This window comes from Schistocerca piceifrons, chromosome X, assembly GCF_021461385.2.
Source record: "Schistocerca piceifrons isolate TAMUIC-IGC-003096 chromosome X, iqSchPice1.1, whole genome shotgun sequence".
NCBI lineage: Eukaryota > Metazoa > Arthropoda > Insecta > Orthoptera > Acrididae > Schistocerca > Schistocerca piceifrons.
The window spans coordinates 85,598,055-85,622,216 of NC_060149.1; the positions used below are offsets into that span (position 1 = coordinate 85,598,055).

Here is a 24,162-nt window from a genome sequence, read left to right on the forward strand (position 1 = left end):
GAGCTCAAGCAACATCACTAACTCTGCACTTTTACCCCAAGAAATAATTTTATAAATGAGTATCAAATGAAAAAGATCATAGTACATTGATATCAGAGTACTGACATTTGCTAAACTTTTTATTGATCTGACCATAAAAAAACAATTTACTCATTTTGGTACTGGTTATTTCAATGTGGCCTTTGCATTTGAGTGTGTCATGATGGAATCTCCTATGAATTTGGTTTCATCGATAAATTCATTGTGGTTATCATCCAGTGATATAATAGGACCAGTGGAATTTTATTCTGAGCCATCTAATAGATTAGTCCCCCTGTTTTATTTTCGTTATGAAGCAGTCAGTTTGATTTAAGCCATGAGTTTAGTTGGGCTGTACTTCTATTCACCACAGTCTAGACTGGTTCTTTTGTGTTAGGTATGAGACTTGTGATGTCATCAGCAAAGAGAAAAGGTCTGTTGGTGGATAAGTTTAAGGGAAGGTCTTTTATGTAATATAAGGACAATAAGAGGCCTAAGAGTGATCTGTGTGGAACCCTATGTCCTTTTTGGTTTGTATACTTAAAAGTGCAGTACTGACAATTCCTCAAGTCTTGATCTTATTGAATTGAATATTTTTTTCCTCGGTCTATGAGATAACTTTTAAACCAGTGTGGCTGTTTTACCTCATTCCATATGAATAAATCTGTTCCAAAGATGGTGTGATCAGTTAAGTCAAAAGCCTTTGTGAGATCAAGAAATATACATATTTCTGGTAGATTCTTTCCAACAAGACTAAGAGTAAAATCTAGTAATTCCTGCATTGTATCAGCTGTAGTTTTCTATCACTGGAAGCCAGACTGTTTAGGGATCAAAATTTAACTGTTCTTTATGAGTGTATTTAGTCCAATGGCACTGATGTATTCAAACATTTCACTGAATATGAAGAGTACTGAAATTGGGCTGTAGTTGCTAGTACCCTCTTTACTTCCTTTTTGTGTACTTTTACGACTTCAGCAGTTTTGAGTTTATGTGTAAATGTGCTATTCAGGAATGGGAAGTTTATAATGTAGGACAATGTTTTACTAATAAAACTGCTGCACTTATGGAGGAGGAAGCATGGGTTTGTATCTGGTCCCGTGAATTACTTTTCCTTTACTTTTGTTTATATTATTTTTTCTATCTCTGCTTCAGATGTCAATGCAAAGAACAGTGAGTCAGAGCAAATATTTGGGTTGAGCTCGTGGGGGATGATTATTCTTGAGATCTGTGAGATTTTCAACTGTTTCTGTGAAGTTAGAGTTGAATTCTTCACCTTTTTTTTATAACTGGAAAATAATCTCTCATTTACTTTTAGGTTAATGTTATGTGACAACTGTTTGTTTCAACCAGAGTTTGTATCAATAATTTTCCACATGCATTTCCTTGTGTTGTAAGATGATTTGAGCAGATTATCATTTTGTAGCTTTTTGGATGGACTAGCTATGTTACTAAAGATCTTTTTATAGGTCATGGAGTACTTCTTATATTCTTCACTACTGCCAAATTTTGTTTTGCTCAGGGAGAAAATACCACTCTTTCTTTTAGCTGATATAATGATACTTGGGGTGATCCATTTGGGGGATTTCCTGCTGACACATATATTTATTGCTTTCAAAGGGAACTGGCAGTTAAAGTTATAGCAGAAAATATTCAAGAAAGCTTCAAAATTACTATCAACAGTTTGGAGCTGGTACACAGTCTGCCAATTTGCTCTTTTTGTGTATGGCTCAAAAAGTGTGCACATGGCTCTCACAAAAGTTTCTGCTTGGTGTTAGAATTTCTTATGTTGAAGCTTGCTCAAAGGCAAATTTCTCTGTATAATTAGTACTTTGAGGTCAGAAAATCCTCGGTTTACAGACCACAGAGTGCATTCAACGTTATTATAACAATGAAAATAATCCATTTTTGGCCATTTTTATCCAATTCAATGTTATTAGCTACTTAATTGAGACAACTTATACTATGATTTCTAAAAGTGATTGGAGATTTAAACATGAGTTCAAGAGTGTATCAATTAATTTTTTTTAAATTTAAGTAGTCATTGTCATCTAAGAGGAAATTTATATTAAAGTAGGCACAGATTTGGATACTACAAGATTTACTTTTTATTAGTTTCTCTGTCACTAATGCTAAATTCCTGTAGAAAATGACCATGTTGCCTGAGGTTCATCTGTAAAGGGATATTACAAAAACACTGGAATCCATGAATTCCATGCCAGGACCTGAAACACTGACGCCACCAGTTCAATGCCAAACATTTCTTTGTCAGTGCTGTTGGAACTGTGTATGTCCAATACTAAGTCAATGATATTGTCTTTTTTTTTTAAATATGTAACTCCTTCCATACTGGAAATTTGTTTTCAAAAAGTGAAATTCCAGTCTGTACTGCAGTAACACAACACATTATATTTCAGAATACCTCGTGTAGCACTCAGTACATCTAGCAATTCACAATTACTATTAATTAAGATTTTTGTTTCAATAACATTGTTCTTGAGCCCTTTTATATTATGAAAATTAATTTTTGGGTAACAGTTGTTAGAAATAAATGCATATTGTTGACAGATTTTTGATACTATCTTATTTACTACTGTTGACTCATGAGATTTTCTGGTAGTATTGCAGTGGATTTGTACTGAGATGCATTGAGCCTGCAAAAATCTGTGTCCATGTCACTCACTGAGTGTCCTTCAGTCCCAACAATATTTGTGCCCAATTGATAAATTACTCCAAATATCTTCCTTTTTGTAAGAGACCTTTAACCAACCTGACTGTGCCACAATTACATCAGGTTTTCAGACAATACAAATGTGTTGATAAAAGGGAAGATCAGAGATGAGGTGCAGTATGAAACCGAAAAATATACCACATGCGTTATAGATATGAAAAACAGTCACAATTCATCTGCACACAATACAATAAAAGCATTCATTAACTGCATCTATGAAATTATTCATCAAACTGCAGTATGGATTCAGGTTCCTCCCCCTCAATCTCCTCCCTTCTCCCTCTGTCCATCTGCTCTTCCCCCTTTACCTGCCCATCTTCTCCCCCCTCTTTATCTATCCATCTACTCATCTTTCCTCTCTCTGTCCTACTCCACCCCCGTTCTCTGTCCATCACCCCATAGTCAGCCCTACTGTTGCCCCATTGGAAGATTGGTGGTTTTTACCCCCACTGTATTTCTTTACAGATTTTTAAGTAAAATGTGTACCAAGTTTGGTTGAAATCAATCCAGGGAAATAGGTGAAGATATTGAAAATATGTGTATGTGATGTATTCTGCATGCATGTATGTCTAATACTCTGCTGTTTTACACCATACAACTCCAGAGAGAATGTTAAACTCATCTGTGGTATTCAGCCATATGGCTTGATGTTAAGTTCCAAAACCCGTCAGTGAGATTATTGAATCACTGCATTGCTCATTCTCGCCATGTGGTTGATACACTGAACAGCACAAACAAGTGACAAATTGCATATCATACTTTTAAAGTATTCCAGGTCAATTAAATAGAGGTAATAAATACAAATATGTTGTTACTGACATTTTTACATCACCTCTTCTCATCCACACCCCCATGCCTTGTGGTAGTGGGAAATCTTGCTTTGACACTATTTTTAGACAAATAATAAGTCATGTAGCTAACAAATTTGTTTGAATTCCTCCAGTTGTTTCTGAGTTATGTTTCAACATCACCCCTTTTTGTTTCCACCACTATGGGCAGTAGCTATAGCTGGTTTGTAGTGCCATAGTGCTTGTTTCCAGATAGTAAGTAAGCAGTAGGCCTCTACTTCTTTAAAGAAACTGCGTGTGAAGTTTTTTGCAAGTCACAGGCTGCTCTCATTCTCAAATACTTGATTAATATAATCTGGGTATTTACTTCTTTCCCATACAAACTAGTTTGAGAGGGAGAAGATTCTTAACCACCTCAGTGCTTCTTTCTGTATAGCAAGTAACATGTGTACCAAATTTGATTGCAATTAATCCACTAGTTTAGGTGGAATGTTGAACATCATGCAGACAGTGGCCATTTATAACACTGAATGTACCTGCAAAAGCATTTCATTGTACAGCATATACTACAAGAGATATGATGTCATAGACACTGAGATGTGTGAAAATCTATGTACGTACGTACATATATTTTTATAAGATATATAGGTAGGAGAAACCAGCTTATCAGCCAGCCACATATCACTGAGTCTTTTGAATGTTTTTGAACATATGACTATAATCTTTTATTCTTTTTCTGCTAATATGAACATTCTGGTGTGTGTGGGAGAGATTTCGAAAGTGTGAATGAGTGTAGTATTCTTGAAGATTGTTTTTCAATAATTATTACTCTTTTAGAGATTTTAATCACATTCATCATGATTTATTTTAACAAGTATGCTGACAACCCCTTTGCTTAGTATCCTTATACTGTAAACACGCGTGTCAGATCACCAGTTATGACATAAATTGTGTGCTTGCAGTGAAAATGATGTTAATCACTCATTCACAACATATAAGATAATTGTACAAAATATGCGTTCATACCTTGTGAAAAATAGGTGGAATGTTTTAGTTTTTTGTCAGTTTAATAGTTTTGTATAATTCATTGATTTCAGGCTGCCCTGGGAGAAAGCAATATGGGATTCGTCAACAACTCGATGAGTACGTCAACAGCAACTAGTCCAGAAAAGGTCCCATCACCAGCAACAGAACACAGGTATTTGTTTTTTTATATATAACTACATTAGTTAAAATGTATTTTGAAGCCATTTACACACAATTTCACTCTGCATTCACCATGAGCTAGCAGGTGGACACTCTTATCCACCTGCCTGGTAGAATACAAAAAAGCAATGCAATTGAACTGAAAATGTTGTTTCCCCTTTCAGGATTTTTTTAAATAGTTTAAGCAGGATTTTTCAATTAAAAATACTCTGTTAACTAATTCATGAGCTTTATATAATTGTATAATAAACATGCTGGACATGCATAAACCATTATTAGTCATTGCAGTTTTTGAGGAGACATTTAATGATTTGGTAGATCATTTACTTAACTCAAGAACAGATGCTAGGCCAGTATCATTCTTTGAGGCATTTCAAATGTGATGCTCTTCAATCTTGAGATTGGATTTGTTTCCATGGTATAGTCTAAATATGGGATTTTCTGTTTTCTTCTGTGAAGGTAAGACACTTGGCACACAAGGGGAGGAAAGAATGTGATGGATGAGGAGTGGAATGATTCCCTTAATACACTTCAGACTCTTTAATAAAATACTATGACTTTACAAGCAATGATTTTGCCAAGGAAACAGAAGATACTTGTGTTATATTCATTCTCATCAATGAAGTTTCCCTCAAAACTACACTTTATGAAACCCAACTCAAAACCTGTTAACATTTTGTAGAGTGTTTTATTCTCTGTGCAAAGTTCTTGGTATGTGTGGTCTGATAGTATAAGATTTTGTAACATGGTTAATAATTTAGTTTTAGTATTTGCAAGTGACACTCTGAATTAAATAATGTTCTATGTTTCTCTTTGAAAAGACTACAAAAACAGGTAGGATAGGTTGAAGTTTAACATATTGCTTTCTGAGGACTGTTTGGACAGATAGAGGGGGGGAGGGGGGGGGGGGGAGAGAGAGAGAGAGAGAGAGAGAGAGAGAGAGAGAGAGAGATTTCATATTTTCCCTGCCAGTGTTTTCCTAATATTCTTATTGAATTGTTATTTGTTAATGCATTATACAGTGTTTTTCCTTCATTAGCTAAGCATAAATTTATCAAGTGTTTTATTCTTAACTTTGACTTATCTTGGCTGGACATTCAATCTATACTCACTTAAATATCTAAGCCATCAAATACAATTGGATCTAAGAGAAAATTAAAAGTCATACACTCATTAGAAATAATGCACGAGGGTGAATCAATCAATAAAACACAATATTCTAAATGTTTGGGTGTTTGTGCTGATAAGAACGTTAACAGGAGGCCACATGTTGCAAACCATCTTAAGCTTCTGCAACTTTTGCACTAAGGATAATATCAGATTTTCCAGATGAAAATGCCAAAAAGTTAACTTACTTCTTCTATTTTCATTCAATAATGTCTCATGGCTCCCTATTCAGGGGTGATTCATCATTGAGGAAAATTGTGATTGTTGAGCACAAGTGTGTATTGCCTCTTGTAGACTACTCTTTAAACAGTAGGGCATACTGACAACAGCCTCACTGTGTATACATTGCCTTATGAAGTTTGCTGTTAACAATCAATCACAGTTTGAAAACAGCAGTAACGTCCATAAATATCGGTCTTAGACTAGAAAGAGAAATTATCTACATAATAGGTGATGTGAGAGAAGCATTGACCATAGTTATATATGTGTGTATGCATGTGTAAAAATAAAAAGTAAAACAAAAACTGAGGAAAGTTCATTGGATATTTTACTCTGAGAAGATGTATATTTATTTATTTGGTTGATTTTGACCCTTTAGGATCACACATAACTTGTTCAGAATGTCTTCTTCCATCCAAATACCTCTTCATTCTCTTGCCACCCCTGGTTCTCTCTGCTTACATGATCTCCATTTTGATTCTGGTGTCAATCCACATATGATCTTCCACAGCATTCCAATAGATTGATCTATCCTGCTTATACCAGTTGTTTCCCAGTCCCCCTGGCCTATTTCATCCGTATGTTCACTATTAAGCAAGTTGTGTTCCATATCTTCTTAGCCATCCTCATGATGTGCCCACCAAAACTCAGTCTTCTCTTCCACATCATTCTTGAAATTGGTTGAACACTCTCATACAGCTCCTGCCTTGGTCTATGCATCCAGACTTCACATTTTTTGTGGCCTATATGTTTCTGAAGATCTTTTGTTCCTCCTCCTCCTCCTCCAGATGAATAGAAGCTCTCTTGCCCAATGCGATACTCTCCATTACATACAATGTGGTATGTTTGATTGTTGACATATAATGTCTCTCAGTTTGGTATTCCTGGACAGGTTTTTCTTTCTTTGTAGCATATTGTAGTATCTGCAGAGTTTAGGATGTGTCTGTTGTGCTCTAGTCAGTCTGTAACTTATGTGTTATGTTTTCCCCCAGGTAAAGGAAGCTCTTCGCATTCTCCACTACTTGAAATTCAACATCTTGATTTCTGCAGTCCAGACCTCAGTCTTATTTTACACTATCTTAAGACCACCTTTTGGTGCAACTACAACAAAATTTTCCAGTGCCATCTTCTTTGTTCTCATGTACCATTGTATCATTGGCAAAGGGTGGGTTGTCTGCTGTGGTGTTATTGGACACTATCGTGATGCCACCTTTTGCTGCAACTAAAACAAGATTTTTCAGTGCCAGCTTCTTTGTTCTCGTGTATTATCATATCATTGGCAAAGGGTAGCCAGTCTTCTGTGGTACTATGTTTAACTTTGTACCCAATTTGAGCACCTACAATTGGCGTAGTTTTGTTCACCTGTCTCCACTTTTCGACCATTCATCAATACTCATCATAAGGGCTTCACTTCTATTATCTGGTTTTCCAGAATGTACTTGTAAAGTAAGGGTACCTTAAGATTGTTCTATACTGTATAAAAGCACAGAACAGAACTAACTTCCTACATAACAGTATATCTTAGCTTAGGTAGTTCTGGTCACCCATGATAATTTTTCCTGCAAATATTTAGAATACTATATCATTCGTATTGCAAATAAATAAAATCTGGTGACTGTATGCTGAAGTGAGACTGCAAATATTTTAACTTTGTACTCAAATGGAAGTCTCATTTCCTTTAACGGAAGACTGACAAAGAGTAAAATGGTTTAGGGTAATTGATACAACACAAATGAACAGTATACAAAAAGTGACAACAAAGGGATTCTTGTGCCATTTCTTGATGGTGTATTATGTATTTTAATGATCAGTTCTGCATTTTGTGTTCAATCTGCATAGTGCACAGTGCAGTTGCTCTGTCCAGTATCTCTTATGACTTAAAGCCTGGAATTTGAATCTGTTTGCAGTAAAAGCAACCATTCCTCTTTCCTTTCTCTTATTCGTGCAGCAGAAGGAATGAAGTATCTACTGTTCTGAGCTCAGCTACTCAATTTCTGCAACAACCAATTGGTGTGCGGACTAGCAGATAACGTCTGCAGGTATCCTATTTGCAATTTCAGTCTCTTGTGCTGATGCCAGTAGCTCATTTTATTTAAGAGACTTCACATATTGTGAAATTGCATTTACTTTTTGATTCTTTCATTACAGAGTTTCTACATCTAGTTTGTATATACTTGTTGGTTGTACAACATTGTTAATGGTTTTCTAAATATTTAACCAGAAACAACAACATGGACATAGATTACAGGAACTGCATGACCATTGTGACCATTGTGAATTTTTTGACAATGTCCTGTCCAATAGCAAAAGACATTCTGTCTACTACATTTACATATACTTCATGATAGGTGTGATATATTTGAGTGGTACATGTATTACATGGACAGTGAAATTTTATGTTACTAGGAGTTATTTACAGAGAATGGTTATCACAAGTATGAGTGAAATGAGTAAAATTCATAAACACACTGCAATAATTCATAGTGTCTTACACAGCTTTGTGAAACTGATTAGCACAATTGAACACAATCAAGAATACAGTATAGTGTTTTGTATCCCAGTCCATCATCCAGAAACACAAAGATATTGACTACTCCAATTAACTTTGTAGTCACTTTGTTCAGGGGACATAATATCTCACTACTCTTATATTTATTTTCACCACATAATCATCCTATTTCAAGACCAAATGCAATAACTTAAAGTTAGCTCATAAAAAAACCTTTTAAGGTTTTACATAAACAGAGTTATTCTTAGACTTCTGATATTCATTTTCAAAATTCTGCTTTCATGAAGTAAGGCAGAAAAAGAGGTGGAGTCATGCAGAAGAAGAATTATAAAATACTCTCATTATCCATTCTAACGTTCCTCCCAAATTACTTGAGAGAATATGATGCCAGAAAAAAAACTAATCATGAGATTTCACACACTTACTTTTCATTTATTCTTTGAGTGCATCCTGTGCCTTTTGACAATTCCAGAAGGTCATTAGTTTTACATAAATAGCATATTCAAATGACTTTTGCCATATCCTCTGAATCCCATGTTCTACTAGCTAAGAAAGCACACTGTTTTCACAGCTTTTTTGTATAAGGTAAGGTCATTAGTGTTGAGTACAAGGAAAAAGTACAAAGTTTAAAGAAAAGGTAATTCTTTTTGCAAAGTACATAGTGAAATATAAAATCATAAATTGGGTAGTTTTCATTCAAAACTCACTTCTTTAATACATTTATTTATTTATTTACCACATAAGATGTGATCCATTCTCAACCCATCTCACTGACATATATCCATGCATTTCCCATTCACAAAACGAATATGACACAATGCATGTTGGTCTTACTGAAAAAAAATTTCTCTATATTAAAGAAAAATAGAAATCTTAAAGATAAAAACTAAATGGAAGTAACATACGTCATTTCTCACCCACCATTGGGTCTATTGTATGAAAACTGAAACCAATCTAATCTGTAATGTAATATAATTCTATGACCTTCCTGACAGAAGTCTATTATTTTGAAACTATACAATTTTATGATAACTGTCATGAAAAAAAGAACATATACTTAATGAAAAAAACCTACTGTAGGTATATTAATATGTGTGAACCACCTCTCACCACAACTTTGTTTGTTAATCTTTAATGTCATTCGTGCAAGCATAGTATAGTCCAACGATATGAAATAACTGTTTTTGCACAAGTTTTTCTTAATAACATTGTTCATAAGCATTCTGGAATTGTGTAAAATCTATCTTTGTGGTTCATTTACATATTTGTTTTGGAGATGAAAATAAAGTCATTTCTGATGTACTAATTTTATGAAATTATTTAGTAATTTTTTTGAATTTTGAATCGGTTGGAGATCTGCATCAGTGACACAGTTTCATATAATACGTCATAACATACTCACAACTTGCTGTATTTCTACATCCTCATGGATACTCTGCAAATCACATTTAAGTGCCTGGCAGAGGGTTCATTGAACCACCTTGACAATTCTCAATTATTCCTATGTCGTATATCACATGGAAAGAACAATATCTATATCTTTCAGTATGAGCTCTGATTCCCCTTATTTTATCATGGTGATCATTTCTACGTATGTAGGTCGGCATCAACAAAATATCTTCACTTTTGGAGGAGAAAGTTGTTGACTGAAATTTCATGAGAAGATAACTTTGCAACAAAAATGCCTTTGTTTATTTATGTCCATCCCAAACACTGTATAATTTCAGTTACACTCTCTCCCCTATTTTGCAATAACACAAAATGTGCTGCTCTTCTTTGAACTTTTTCAAAGTACTGTGTCAACCTTCTCTGGTAAGGATCCCACACCATGCAGCAGTATTCTAAAAGAGGATGGACAAGCTGTGGCGGTGTGGTTACTTTTATCCATTATCTGCATCTACCTGTGAATTCGTTGCAGCAGATTGCCAGTAGGAAAGCTGAGCAGAAACCTACCATACTGCAACTCGCACCAGGCTGCATACAATGTAACTATTCCAAAAATCAGGAAAAGGTCTTAATTTTGAATGAAAGGTGGAAATACTGCCTAAACTTCAGTATATTCTGAACCTTGATGTACACATTCACAGCCAAGCCCATGCTAATCTTAACACAGTCATGCACAAACCCTTTCATTCATGTTAACAAGTTTATGGTAATGTATTTCTTGAAATCTGAACAGCTACAAAGCACAGATTGTTCTTAAATTAAAGTGTTTGCCATACTATTAAGTTTATCGGTGTCTAATGCACTCAAGTTTTTAGTCACTGATCTGCTCAATATGCCATGCAGAAATACTGTCTTTTCTTATACACAAAATTACTTACAAACTCTGTATTTTTTAAAAAACACACAGGAATAAATATGTCTTCACTTTCAAACACCTTTAAAGCATGTAGCACAACTATACATACTACGCATGACCACACCATTGAAAGGCTGGGCTCTGACTCTTTTAGACTGCAGTAAGCATTCTATATCTCCAAGAGAAAAGATGCACGACGAATACTCCATTCTGATTGGTCAATTTTCTTTAAGTCCAAGAGAAAAACATTATTATTATTATTGTCCTATGTTAGTTGACACTTTTCATGGCTAACCAATCAACAAATAACACACTTTTGAACTGTACTTTTTCCTGAACTAAATACTTAACATTCTGATATTTCAATTCTACTTTGCATTATTAACTACTTTCATTTGCACTCACTCATTTGCACTTGAATTAGCTTTCTTTTTACCATAAACTTACTAACATATTATGATACAAAATTCCCTGTTGTTTACAATCACACTAGTTCGTACAGTGTTCATCAGTAGAACAATGATCTACATATTTATTTTAAACCACATCCATGCATCATTCACACTACTAAAAGCATGTACTAAACTGTACAAACATAAATAAACAAAAAATAATCTTCAAGAAATAAACAGCACAATTCACAAAAACATTCTCTTGACCTGTTTCTTGAATGTCTCAGTGCACTACTGGACTCTGGTGGATGAGAATTAGAACTATATACTCAACTGAACCCGCTTCAGACCATCTGTCACTGTGCACGCGTGAGAGATTCTCCTGATACACAGGCTCTAAACAGGAGCAATATAAGGCACTACATCTCAAAACATAGTGTAGGCAGTCTCATTAGTAGATCTGTTGCATTTTCCAAGCATCCTGCCAATAAAACACAGTCTTTGGTTAGCCTTCCCACAACATTTTCTATGTGTTCCTTCCAATTTCAGTTGTTCATAATTATAATTACTAGGTATTTAGTTGAATTTATAGCCTTTAGATTTGACTGATTTATCGTGTAACCAAAGTTTAACAGATTCCTTTTAGCACTCATGTGGATGACCTCACACTTTTCATTGTTTGGGGGCAATTTCCAATTTACGCACCATACAGATATCTTTTCTAAATTGTTTTGCAATTTGTTTTGATCTTCTGATGACTTTACTAGTCGATAAATGACAGTGTCATCAGCAGACACCCTAAGACGGCTGATCAAATTGTCTCCCAAATTTTTTATATAGATAAGGAACAGCAAAGGGCCTATAACACTACCTTGGGGAACACCAGAAATCACTTTTGTTTTATTTGATGACTTTCCATCAGTTACTATGAACTGTGACCTCTCTGACAGGAAATCACAAATCCAGTCACATAACTGAGACAATATCCCATAATCACACAATTTCACTACCAGCCACTTGTGTGGTACAGTGTGAAAAGCCTTCCAGAAATCCAGAAATACAGAATAAATTTGAAATCCCTTGTCAAAAGCACTCAGCACTATGAGAGTAAAGAGCTAGTTGTGTTTCACAAGAATGATGTTTTTTAAATCTGTGTTCACTGTGTGTCAATAGACCATTTTCTTCAAGATAATTCATAATGTTCAAACACAATATATGTTCCAAAATCCTGCTGCATATCGACATTAATTATATTGGCCTGTAATTTAGCAGATTACTCCTACTACCTTTCTTGAATATTGGTGTGACCTGTGCAACTTTCCAGTCATTGGTATGGATCTCCCATTGAGTGAATGATTGTATATGATTGTTAAGTATGGAGCTATTGCATCAGCATACTCTGACAGGAACCTAACTGATATACAGTCTGGACCACAAGACTTGCTTTTATTAAGTAATTTAAGTTGCTTCACTACTACAAGGATATCTCTTCCATGTTACTCATGTTTGCAGCTGTTCTTGATTCAAATTCTTGGATATTTACTTTGTTGTCTTTTGTGAAGGCATTTCAGAAGGCTGTGTTTAGTAAATCTGCTTTGGCAGCACTGACATGGTCGTATCTCCATTGCTATTGTGCAGAGAAGGCATTGATTGTGTCATGCCACTAGCGTACTTCACATACGACCAGATTCTCTTTGGATTTTCAGACAGGTTTATAGACAAAGTTTCATTATGGAAATTACTACAAGCATCCTGCACAGAAGTCTGTGCTAAATTTTGAGCTTCTATGAAAGATTGCCTATCTTGGAGATTTTGTGTCTGTTTAAATTTGCCTTTTTTTTCTGCATGTGTTCTGACCCATTTTGTATACCAAGGAGACTCCATTGTTTGTTAATTTCTTTGTTATAAATCTCTCAATTGCTGCTGATACTATTTCTTTGAATTCAAGCCACATTTGGTCTACACTCAAACATTAATTTGGGAATGGGGATTGTCTCTCAGGAAGGCGTCAAGTGGATTTTTATTTGATTTCTAAGAATTTACTTCTTTTCACTAGTCTTAATAATGGGCAGAGAAAGTAGACAGTGTTGACCATGGCTTATTATCAGAAGCCATCTTGATATTTACCTGGAACAATTTGGAAAACTTGTATCACAATAGCTAGAGCAGGTAACTGCATCTACATCCTTTTTACTCAACCAACTTTTGTGCATCCCATTCCATATTAATATCTTCTGATTGTAATAACACAATAGTAAAAATCTAATCTACTCATATATGAACAGTATTGTTAATTATATATATTTAATTAAATTACATTTTCATTATCAACTAAATGGGACCAAGAAAATATCTCAGGAAACAGACTGAGTTTTCCAGGAAGGAAGCCTTCAACTTGAGTTTGAAAACCAGCAGTTCATCACTAACAGACTTAGACTTGTGTAGAAGGTTACTGACAACATATGTTGAAAATTTTTGTGCATTTTTTTGATCAGTAGTTAGGGAAGTGATCACAACATTAAGATCATTCCTCTATCTTGGCTGGCCGCGGTGGTCTAGCGGTTCTAGGCGCTCAGTCAGGAACCGCGCGACTGCTACGGTCGCAGGTTCAAATCCTGCCTCGGGCATGGATGTGTGTGATGTCCTTAGGTTAGTTAGGTTTAAGTAGTTCTAAGTTCTAGGGGACTGATGGCCTCAGATGTTAAGTCCCATAGTGCTCAGGGCCACTTGAACCATTTGAACCTCTATCTTGTGTTCACAGAATTTGAGCTGCTGTTGCTTTTAAAAAAGTTCATGTTGTTAACCGCAAATTTCAAAAGCTATCAAATGTACTTTGATATCAGAGTAAGACTTCTTAGTTCATTAAAAGAGGCCTACAGAAATTGCATAAATGAACACCACGTATGGTTTGGATCGCTCACTTTCTGAATATAAATATTACCTACCTGAACTGAGTAGCCCAAAATATTAACCAATATGATGTCGACAAATGAAAGTATAAAAAGTCTCAGTATATCACTAGTGCTGACAGGAGAATGATATTCTAATTGTAAAAATAGTTTTATACAGCAGCTCATTAATTTGTACCACCCACAAGTGCTTACTGCCCGTCTTCATTTTCATAATTCTAATATCTTCTTCTTCACAAAAGAAAGTTAAAAATCAGTGCAAATGTAATTGTATGTAAGAAACTGTAAGTACTAAGTTTTTATTACAGTTAGAAGTCCATGTGTTCGCTGTGAACAGAGGATTTCTTCTCTCCACTATATGATTTATTATATTATTGAGTTCCTTTCTGGAATTAATAACAATTATAATTAATGGAAGCAGTAAAGATAACTTCTTGCCACATTGTTGAGAAACAAGTGATCAACAGGAATATTAACAAGTGCATAAAGTCTTAGATGAACCGAGTACATCATATTAATCTACATATTTCCTGTCACTTTTCAATGTAGTCTCCATTTATTTGCACATATTTTCCTGTCATTCTACAAGTCTGAAAATACCCATTTGATAGAATCTTGTTCCAACTTCCCAAAGAAACTGATGCACCACTTGCAGTAGTGTAGAGTAGAGTTTTATTGGTCCTGTTAATCATATAGTACACAAATAGTACATTCTGATGTAGGACAAGTCAATGTATAACAAAATGTAATATTAAATTTGCATTAATTTCATTATTTCTACATTAAATGATCACCAAGTTACAATATACAGAGCAAATATTGTACAAAAATAAAGAGTAGATATTTTAAAGCAGAAAGAGCATGTACTGTACTGGCAGATTAATATTTGTATTACAGTAACATGTACATGGTAAATCATTTAAAGTTCTTGTAACATTTATATGATACATCACTAAGGCAGAGACACAAATCGTTAGTGGACTTTCTGAAGGAACTTGTGGAGGCTATAGAAGCCTTAGCAGCTGACTTGAAATTTGCCAGGTCATTTATTAATTTAATTTGTGAGGGAAGTTTATTATAAATAACTGTCCCATAATACAGGGTTCCTTCCTTATTTAGGGAGGTGTTAGTCGGCTGTAGATGAAAGTCTCCTTTTTGCCTGGTGTTATAGAAGTGGCTATTTTCATTTTTCTGTAAGAGAGTGGGATTTTCCATTGAATATTTTTTCACAAACACGGTTATCTCATACACTATATACATGGAAGTGGGAGCATTTCTAGCTTTTTACAGAGTGGTCTGCAGGTTTTGTTCCATTTTACACCTTCCATTATTCTTATAATTCTTTTTTGTAGCCTAAAGAGCTTTTCGCTAAGAGAAGAGTTACCCCAGAAAATAATTCCATATTCTTTAGTTGTGAGTATATATAGGCATAATACACAGTTTTCAATGAATCTTTGTTGCAGCATCCCTCTAATATTCTCATTAAGTAGCATGTAGTGCTTAATTTCTTACAGACTTTTTTAAAATGTGTCCCCCATTTAAGATAAGAGCTTAATGTTGTCTACATTTTGAACGTCTTTGCAAATATCTGAATCTGAACAGCTTGCTCACCTTTTTTCACATTATAAAAATTTAGTGCCACTGTTTTACTTGCATTTATTACCATTTTGTTGTGACTGAACCAGTTTTCAATATTGTTCAGTGTCTTTGTTGTAGACTTCTGAAGCATTTCCATTTCTTTCCCACTCATTAGCACACTAGTGAAAGTTTTGGTTGAGATTCTTCTCTGAACTTTCTGTGCATTGTATCCCACTACAAGCTTTTCAATGATTTCGTTCATTGTGACATGTCTGTATTATCTAATGAGCTTAACAACTTTACTTGTAGCACTCTGTGGAAGCAGTTCCAGCATAACTGCTAAAAGGGTCATCTCATACACTCATCTTTCCACCTCTGAAATGTTTCACCCATCTCCTAACACTGCTGGCACTCATGCAGACATCTGCGTAGGAGCACTGAAATCTGAGGCAAATTTCAGCAGCACATTTCCCTTCTTTGGTAAGGAATTCAATGACAGGGTGCTGTAGAAATGAAACATTGGTGGTGGCCATTTTGGAAGTTCTGCCTGTGATCAGGTGACAGACACAAATGACATGATAGTGTGGCAGCACATGGTGTAACATCTGTAGATTATGATCTTGCAGTCTTTTGGTTATATTGTAGGAATTGGAATTTTAACAATGGGTTGCTCACAACTTTCAGTATGGCCCTTGTTTTATATCATAGGCTGCAATTTAATACTTGGTTCTGGCACCGAAAGCTGTGATTTTGTTTAGTGACAGTATAAAATTTCCTTGGAGAAATACAAGTGCGTGGTAAGCAGTCAGTTATTGCAAGACATCCAATTCATTCAAGGACAGGATGAGAATGTTGATTGTATAGATTTTAGTGTAGAATTTTGCATTGGATACACAGATCAAACTGACTTTAGTGCAAGAAGCTATGTTTGAATATCATTTTCAGATGGACAACCAGAGATTTAGTTCAGTGTGTTGCATCTTGTTATCAATAGGGTATTTCATGAGTAAGTGGTAAATGATCAGTTAAGATTCTTTAATCTTAATTAAAACATATTCAGCCAGATAAGTTTTCATGCTCATGTACAGAAATGAAATCTGTTATCCCAGCTGGCCACTGTGGCCGAGCAGTTCTGGGCGGTTCAGTCTGGAACCACACTGCTGCTACAGTCGCAGGTTTGAATCCTGCCTCAGCCATGGATATGTGTGATGTCCTTAGGTTAGTTAGGTTTAAGTAGTTCTAAGTCTAGGGGACTGATGACCTCAGATGTTAAGTCCCATAGTGCTTAGAGCCATTTTCTGTTATCCCAAATATAACTGTACCATTTGTTATTCAACAACTAATTTAGGATGCACTGCACCTCTGCTACCAGTGGGTGGTAACCTTTACTCTACTTCTTGCATTATTTGTATTTCACCTAGAACTTCCCTGTATCTTATTAATGTAAGCAGGTAATTTCTGATTTCCAGGCAGATCTTCATTGCTGTTTATGATTGTGCTACATTTCTTCTCTGTTATTACTTGAAATAAAAATTGCACAAATATGTGAAACATGATAAATATACATTGTATCTGGTTCATGCATATCTTTCCAAATTTAGTGGCTGTCTTAAATTAAGATGTAGATGTGGCATTACCAAGACTGACATTATGAAAACTTTATAAATCAAAAGCTAATATGTAGAATAGTATGGGAAAAATTATGAAGTATCCAAGAACAAAATTCACAAGGATCCCTTTAAAACATAGTGATACTGAGCATATCGTTCTGTTGTACAGAAATATGAAGATCAGAATCATATCATATGTGTTTTCTTTGATGCATACATGAATTATTCCTACAGCTCTTCTAATCACTGTTGTTTGGTTACATATTCTTCTTTTTTTAGTTTTGCCATTTTTCTCTGAGCAAGAAAAGAGAGTGGTACAACTAATAACATTTAAATGGTTATGTTTTGAACTCAATGGTTCAGTCTTTGAACTTTTTGGACATGCAGAAATTATTATGTTTTGGATGTATAAGCCTTTCATTAAACTCCTGCAGCATCTTCCGTGTTCACTGTTTTTATTAACAACTGAGAATATAATTTAAACAGAAGACTGTCACTCAGTTTATGCATTGATCACTTCACATTAACCAGCTGAAGAATTCATGCAATCTGGTTATCGATAAAAATACAAAACTATTATTTCTTTAGGATCCCTACTCTTTTGTCTAATAGGGTAACTGCCCTGTAAACTAGAAACCCTAACACACTAGTCTTCTTTGCGAACTGATACTTGAAGATGCAGGCTAGGATGTTTCTCTCTCTCTCTCTCTCTCTCTCTCTCTCTCTCTCTCTCTCTGTCTGTCTATCTATCTACCTATCTATCTATCTCTAATCATTATCAAGGTATCTACCTTATCTGTTTATGTTGAAATTTTTACTACAAGTAGCTGACATGCCTCTTGCACTTGAATGGAATGATTTAGACTAGGTGTATTATGAGACTAATAAATCACAATTCACAATCTTTTATTTAATCTGTTCATCAGGGAATGATAATCAGCTCTCTCTTTGCAGTTGTAGGAGAAAGCTGATGGTTAGAAGGTTTGAGGTGAGATGTTTGAGTCCATGTAATGAACTTAAAGTTGTTATGTACTAATCTTTATACACATTTATAATTCAGTGCATATACCTTCAGTGCCTTTTCCTCAGTGAACACTGTCAGGGTAGCAGCTGAGTAATTCAACACTGTGTGTATGATGAATTCATCATTCCGAAACCTGAAAGATTATTGTGTCTTAGATAAATACTTACATATTGCTGCATATACTTATTTATATTGTGGAGATGCACCTGTACCTGCTCTATTATCTGTCAATAAAAAAACTGAAGATATAAATATACACATTATTATACTACATATTTATGGTGATGATTGCGAAGGAATCAATTATATTGCTTATGGACATACCAGCTATCTGTGGGTCACCAGATACAAGTGCACACATCAGAGAACAGGCGAGAAAGGATGACAATGCAAGGTGGGAAAACCGCATGCAGTCAGGAGTCAAACCTATGCTGGAGTCAAGTACTACGGCAGACAAACGGCAGACCCAACACAACAAGAGCAAGGCAATAGCAATCTAGGCTAAAACAAAGTGCGACAAACTTTCAACACAATGCTGTCAACAGATCATGCAAGAGCCACAATACAAATCAAGACCAGAGAGGAAAACCAGTCTCAAGCAAAATGGATGTCCTGGTGAGACATGTGAAGCTTGTGAAACAATTTCTGCATGAATCATACAAAGACAAGTCATGATGTTGCTGCAACCTGGTAGTCATCTACATTTATGACATTGGGGCAGCACATGTGGTGGCATATGAACTGCCATCACTTGCAGCCTTCCCATGAGTCTTTGTTAGCCACCTGCGCAATTTCAAACAAATGAGCAATGCACAAGAAACACACTAACAGCACGTTATCCAGTTTCGACACCATCGTGCAAACCTCCAGGTCAGGTGCCACTTGAACCACTACATAACAAATCAAGGAATCAGTGTAGGAAGCCTTATAATCTTGAGTAGTGCAGGTAAAAATCACATTTTTGGCTAAGTCCTTGTAAGTCAGTGACCCACAAGTGGTTTGAGTGTCCTGGCTGTTTACTGTAGTGATGAAATTCTAGCCTGGAGGCAACCACATGGTACCACTGGGAATAAATATTAGTCAGCAGAGTGCATATCTCCTGAAAGGAGAGGGCAGTGGAGTCAGACAGATGCGCCAATTTTTGTAGGAGAAAAAATGTGTCCGGCAACACCCAAGACAGAAAAAGCAACTGCTGCAATGAACTGTCTGTGACTTGAAATGCTACAAAATGTTGCTTCAGTTAATGCAAAATATGTGTTCCTCTCCTCCCTAACATCACTAAAGGAGGAAACAATGGAGGGTGGAACATGGTGTCAAGTGCAGGGGACACCAATCGCTGGGGCACAGAGGCCTCCTCTTGCACATGAAATTTGTCCGCTAAGAGCTGAAGTGACTTTTGTAACAAATCCATCTGTATCTGCTGCTGGTGCTTTAGCTGCTGCTTTTGCTTGAGCAGGTTAACCAATTTAGCTTCCATGCTATGAAACAACTTCCTTTTTTCTTATTACCAATTGCTGTATCCTTAAGTCAGCAGATACCGGCACACACATCAGAGAACAGGTGAGAAATAATGACGATGCAAGGTGAGAAGATCGCCTGTGGTCAGGACTCAAACCCACATCAGAGTGGAGCAATAGGGTAGACAAACAGTGGACCTGACACAAAAAGAGAAAGGCAATAGCAATGTTGGCTACAACAAAGTGCAACAAACTTTTGACACAATGCTGTTAATGGACAAGCATGAACCACAGTCCAAATCAAAACCAGATAGGAAAACCAATATCAAGCAAAGTTGTTGGTGAATAGTCAGTAGTATGGTGGAGATAGTAACAAATGCTATGAAACAAAGTACTCAATTGACTGAGTGGTCAAGGGTTGGTGATATTTATGCTGGCTGCGGGGGACACTATTGGCAGGTCTATTCACTTGGTGAGATTGTGGCGTACTCACTAGGCAAGTGCAAAGTGCAGTACTGCAGTGATACTGTGTTCTATCGGCCATTGAGATCCATTTGTTCTGGTGGATATTCAACTTCCGTGCAGCCCAGTACCAGACCAGCATTGTTATATAAAATTTGATATAGTGTTACGTGGGCACATTTTTCAAATGTATATGGTTCATTCATTCATTGATAATGTTCTGCAGATCCTACCAAGAGAAAGAACCTCCAAGGATATGCAACAAGTCAAGGTACACATCAACAAAAGAGAAACAACTCTTAGAAACTACACGTATACACTGTATTAACAATAAACTTTGCTGCTAACTACCATTTATGCTCATACCAACTAAATGTAACCAAGTAAGTTACCAGGAAAGCTGTGGCTTTGGAAATAAGTTGCTGTTTTCTTAGTTATATTGAATAGCTGTTGTTTTTCTCCTACTGAAACCTTGATATTTATGTAAATATAGTGGTATGATTCAAAGAAAATACTTACATACTTGTGTAATAAGTAAGACCTCTTTTCAAACCACTACTACTTGTCATGCAACTTTATACATTGCTACTGTAAGGATTTGAAAAATATGTACTTCAAATCCTTAAATCTAGATTATCATATAATTTTAGTAATGGTAATTAAGTATATTTTTAATTTTATGAAGTGAGTAAAGCTGTGATCAATCCAAAGTTTGGTTTGATCACTGCAATGGAGATTGGAAATGGTATGCACCTGTATTCCTCCAACCCTTGACTGGATGTACCCAGTCATTTATATGGGCATCTATTGAGATTCTGAACCATGGAGCATCTTGACAGATTCACATGAACAAATTGTTGCAAGAAGCAAAGTGAAAAAAAAAAGAACACCCGTGTCGTGCCAGGTATCAAAACATTTATCTTTGGATTGTTAACTTGGCTGTTAAGCTATGATAAAGATTCCCAGTTCCATACTTTCTGTCTGATGTGACCTTGTTGAAGATATTTTCACCAGAATACATTAACTCTGCCCGGAACCCTAGAGTTTTCTCGTTCTTGCAGACAGCTTTCCCAATATCATTTGTGAGCATAAATATAAATAGTAGTTAAATAAAATCACAGCGTGTCCAAAGCACATGTGTAAAACACACACACACACACACACACACACACACACACACACACACACACACACGTGCCCCAACCATAATGATTTGGAATTCACATTAAGCTTTGTACTGTCCCACTCTGACTTGGCAACTCTTTGATCAGAATATGAAATGAGAAGAAAGTCTCAAATCATCTCAATAAAATATCACCAACAAATAAATTTACTGATCACTCATAGTACAGTAACCAATGTTTTGTAACTGTGAAGGATACTGTTCCTATAAGCAAATGCATACTACATAACTATATTTGTTTCAGAATATTCAATGTATATTGTTTGTAGTAAAGATGTTACTGTTGTAATTGTACTACTCCATCTATCGATCCTTTCCAGTTCCCTGTATCCAACAAATGCTTGATCAGGACTGGTATGGCACTTCAACTTCACAGAGAACCGTAGCTGTATATAGGTTATTATTGTGTTGGGATCACAGGGTGATTGGGGGAGGGGGGTGGTGAGGGGGGGGGGGGGGGATTGGGTAATCCATGTGCCCTTTCTTTCTATGTCCAGGGTATATTGGATGCTTTAACACACTCAGCTATTTGGGCAGGTTGTCAACATCCTACTCCAAGTAGGATACTGAACATATTTAAGGGATAGTTAATGTTGTTTTGCTTACTAGACTTCTGTATTCTATGAGGCCTATGACTAGTATGTCATCACCTATTGTAATTCTCTTTCCAAACAAGTTTTCGCCTCAGCTACAAGATGCTACCCAAAATATATGAGAATTTTGTTGTAAAAATCAGAAAACTATACTTACATCTTAATGTCCTCTGTCACCTTCAAAGTAGTACCTCAGGCTTGTATGCAATGATCCCAACATTGTTCCCATTTTTGGAAGCACTTATGGAAATCCACAGGGTGAAGGGTGTTCAAGACACATTGCTATTCCACTTGGATGTCTTCAATCAAATCAAAACATCGCCCTTTCGACTTGATGCTCATCTTCAGTAACAGGTAGAGGTCGCAGGGGGTTGGTCTGGTTAGTAGGGAGGGTGAGGGACCATTGTCATGTTATGTTTGGTGAGAAATTCCTCCACAAAATACCTTATTCACTATTCCCTGAATGTTGATAAAATGATCAGCATTGTCTTCATGTTCCTGTGAACTTGTCAAGCTTTTTTTTTTTTTGGCTTTGTATAAGATGACCTTTTTATTGTGATGAAAGCTGCTTTGTTTCACACTCATAACCATAGGCCCAAGATTGACCACCTGTCATGACTCTGGACAATAATTTTGAACACTTTCAAACTCTTTGTTGCAGCTCAGTGCACATTTGAATCCTGAGGTTTCAGTGGTCGATGCTGAGAAGGCGAGAACAACCTTCACTGCAGTTGATCTCATATTCAGCTGATCAGCTAGAATTAATTGACATTTACCATATGACAGCCCAACTCTGTTACAAAAATTATGAATTATCTGCCCCTTGGTCTTTGTGAATCATGTCATGCACTGTCATGATCATTTCCAGCATTGTACATGTTGACAGTTGACCAGAATGTTTGTCTTCTTCCACAGATTCTCAGCCTTTCTTTCAGTGCTTGAACCACTCAACTGTTCTTTCATGACTCACTGCAATCTCACCAAATGCCTCTGTCAGCATGCAGTGGGTTTCAGCTGCAGTTTCCTTCAACTTGAAACAGAATTTGATGCATATCAGTTGCTCCTTCATGTTATCAATTTCACAATTCACAGAAGTAATGAAACACATCCTGACATTCAACTCACAATTGTGTGCACCAAGGATGACACAAGTTTGTGTCACAGTAGCTAAGATGTGTACCTCAAGGCATCTAGTGGCGGAATGTTGTACTGCTACTGGTTTTTACAAGTAGAGTGAAATACTCGAATATTTTGGGTAGTATTGTGTTTCAGAATCCATATTAAACTGTAGCTCTCCCTGTAACTGATTGGGTAAGTCAGTTCTGATGTTGAAGGATCATGACTAGCAAACCACAGCAGTGTTCAAACCAAACTCTGGGCTGAGGACAGTTTTGCTTTACTTTTTGGGCATTGATTGCTTCTGTAAAACGTCTTCAGTAACTGATCCACTTTTATGTGTTCTGTGAGAGTTTCTCTGACTTCTGTAATAAATATTTGTTACAGCTGATTATTCCAGAAATATGAGGAAGTAATGCAATGTCTAGTCACATTAATGCGACCACCACCTATGTTTGACATCAATGTGCAATAACCATTTGCATATGACAGGTGGCAGCACTAGTAGTGGAAGATAGATGACATGGAAAACAGTGCAGTCATTGTAATGCAGGAATGGAGAGATTTACCTGGTGTCCAAAAGGGCAAGATCATTTTCTTTTGAGCCAAGGGTGGAAGCATTTCTGAAATGGCTGCGTTTGTAAACTGTTCATGTACCACCTAGGTTAAAGTACACTGTGCATGGCAAAATGGTGAAATGGTGTGAATGACAGCTGCAAGATGTGTACGGGCAAATAGACATGCAACTGTTGAGCAACTGACCACCCAGATAGACCAAGGGGTGACCAACACTGTCTCCTCAATGACCATCCAGCGAATGTTGCTGCATATGGGTCTCTACAACCGGCACCTGGTTCATGCACCCATGTTTATTGCTGTTTGTGGGTGATGAAGGTTAGAA

At 36.2% G+C, this 24,162-nt stretch overlaps 1 protein-coding gene across 6 annotated transcripts in view; it reads left to right on the forward strand.

Moving 5' to 3' along the window:
- LOC124722869 (forkhead box protein P1) overlaps positions 1-24,162 on the forward strand; it is a 205,635-nt gene that overhangs the window by 169,086 nt on the left and 12,387 nt on the right. For all 6 annotated transcript variants that reach the window (XR_007006455.1, XM_047248001.1, XM_047248003.1 and 3 more), the window contains one exon: positions 4,632-4,732. Coding sequence is in view for 4 of the 6 variants with exons in the window: in XM_047248001.1 (XP_047103957.1) it covers positions 4,632-4,732 (101 nt within the window). In the remaining 2 variants the exon portion in view is untranslated. Of the gene's footprint in view, positions 1-4,631; positions 4,733-24,162 lie in introns of those variants that run through there.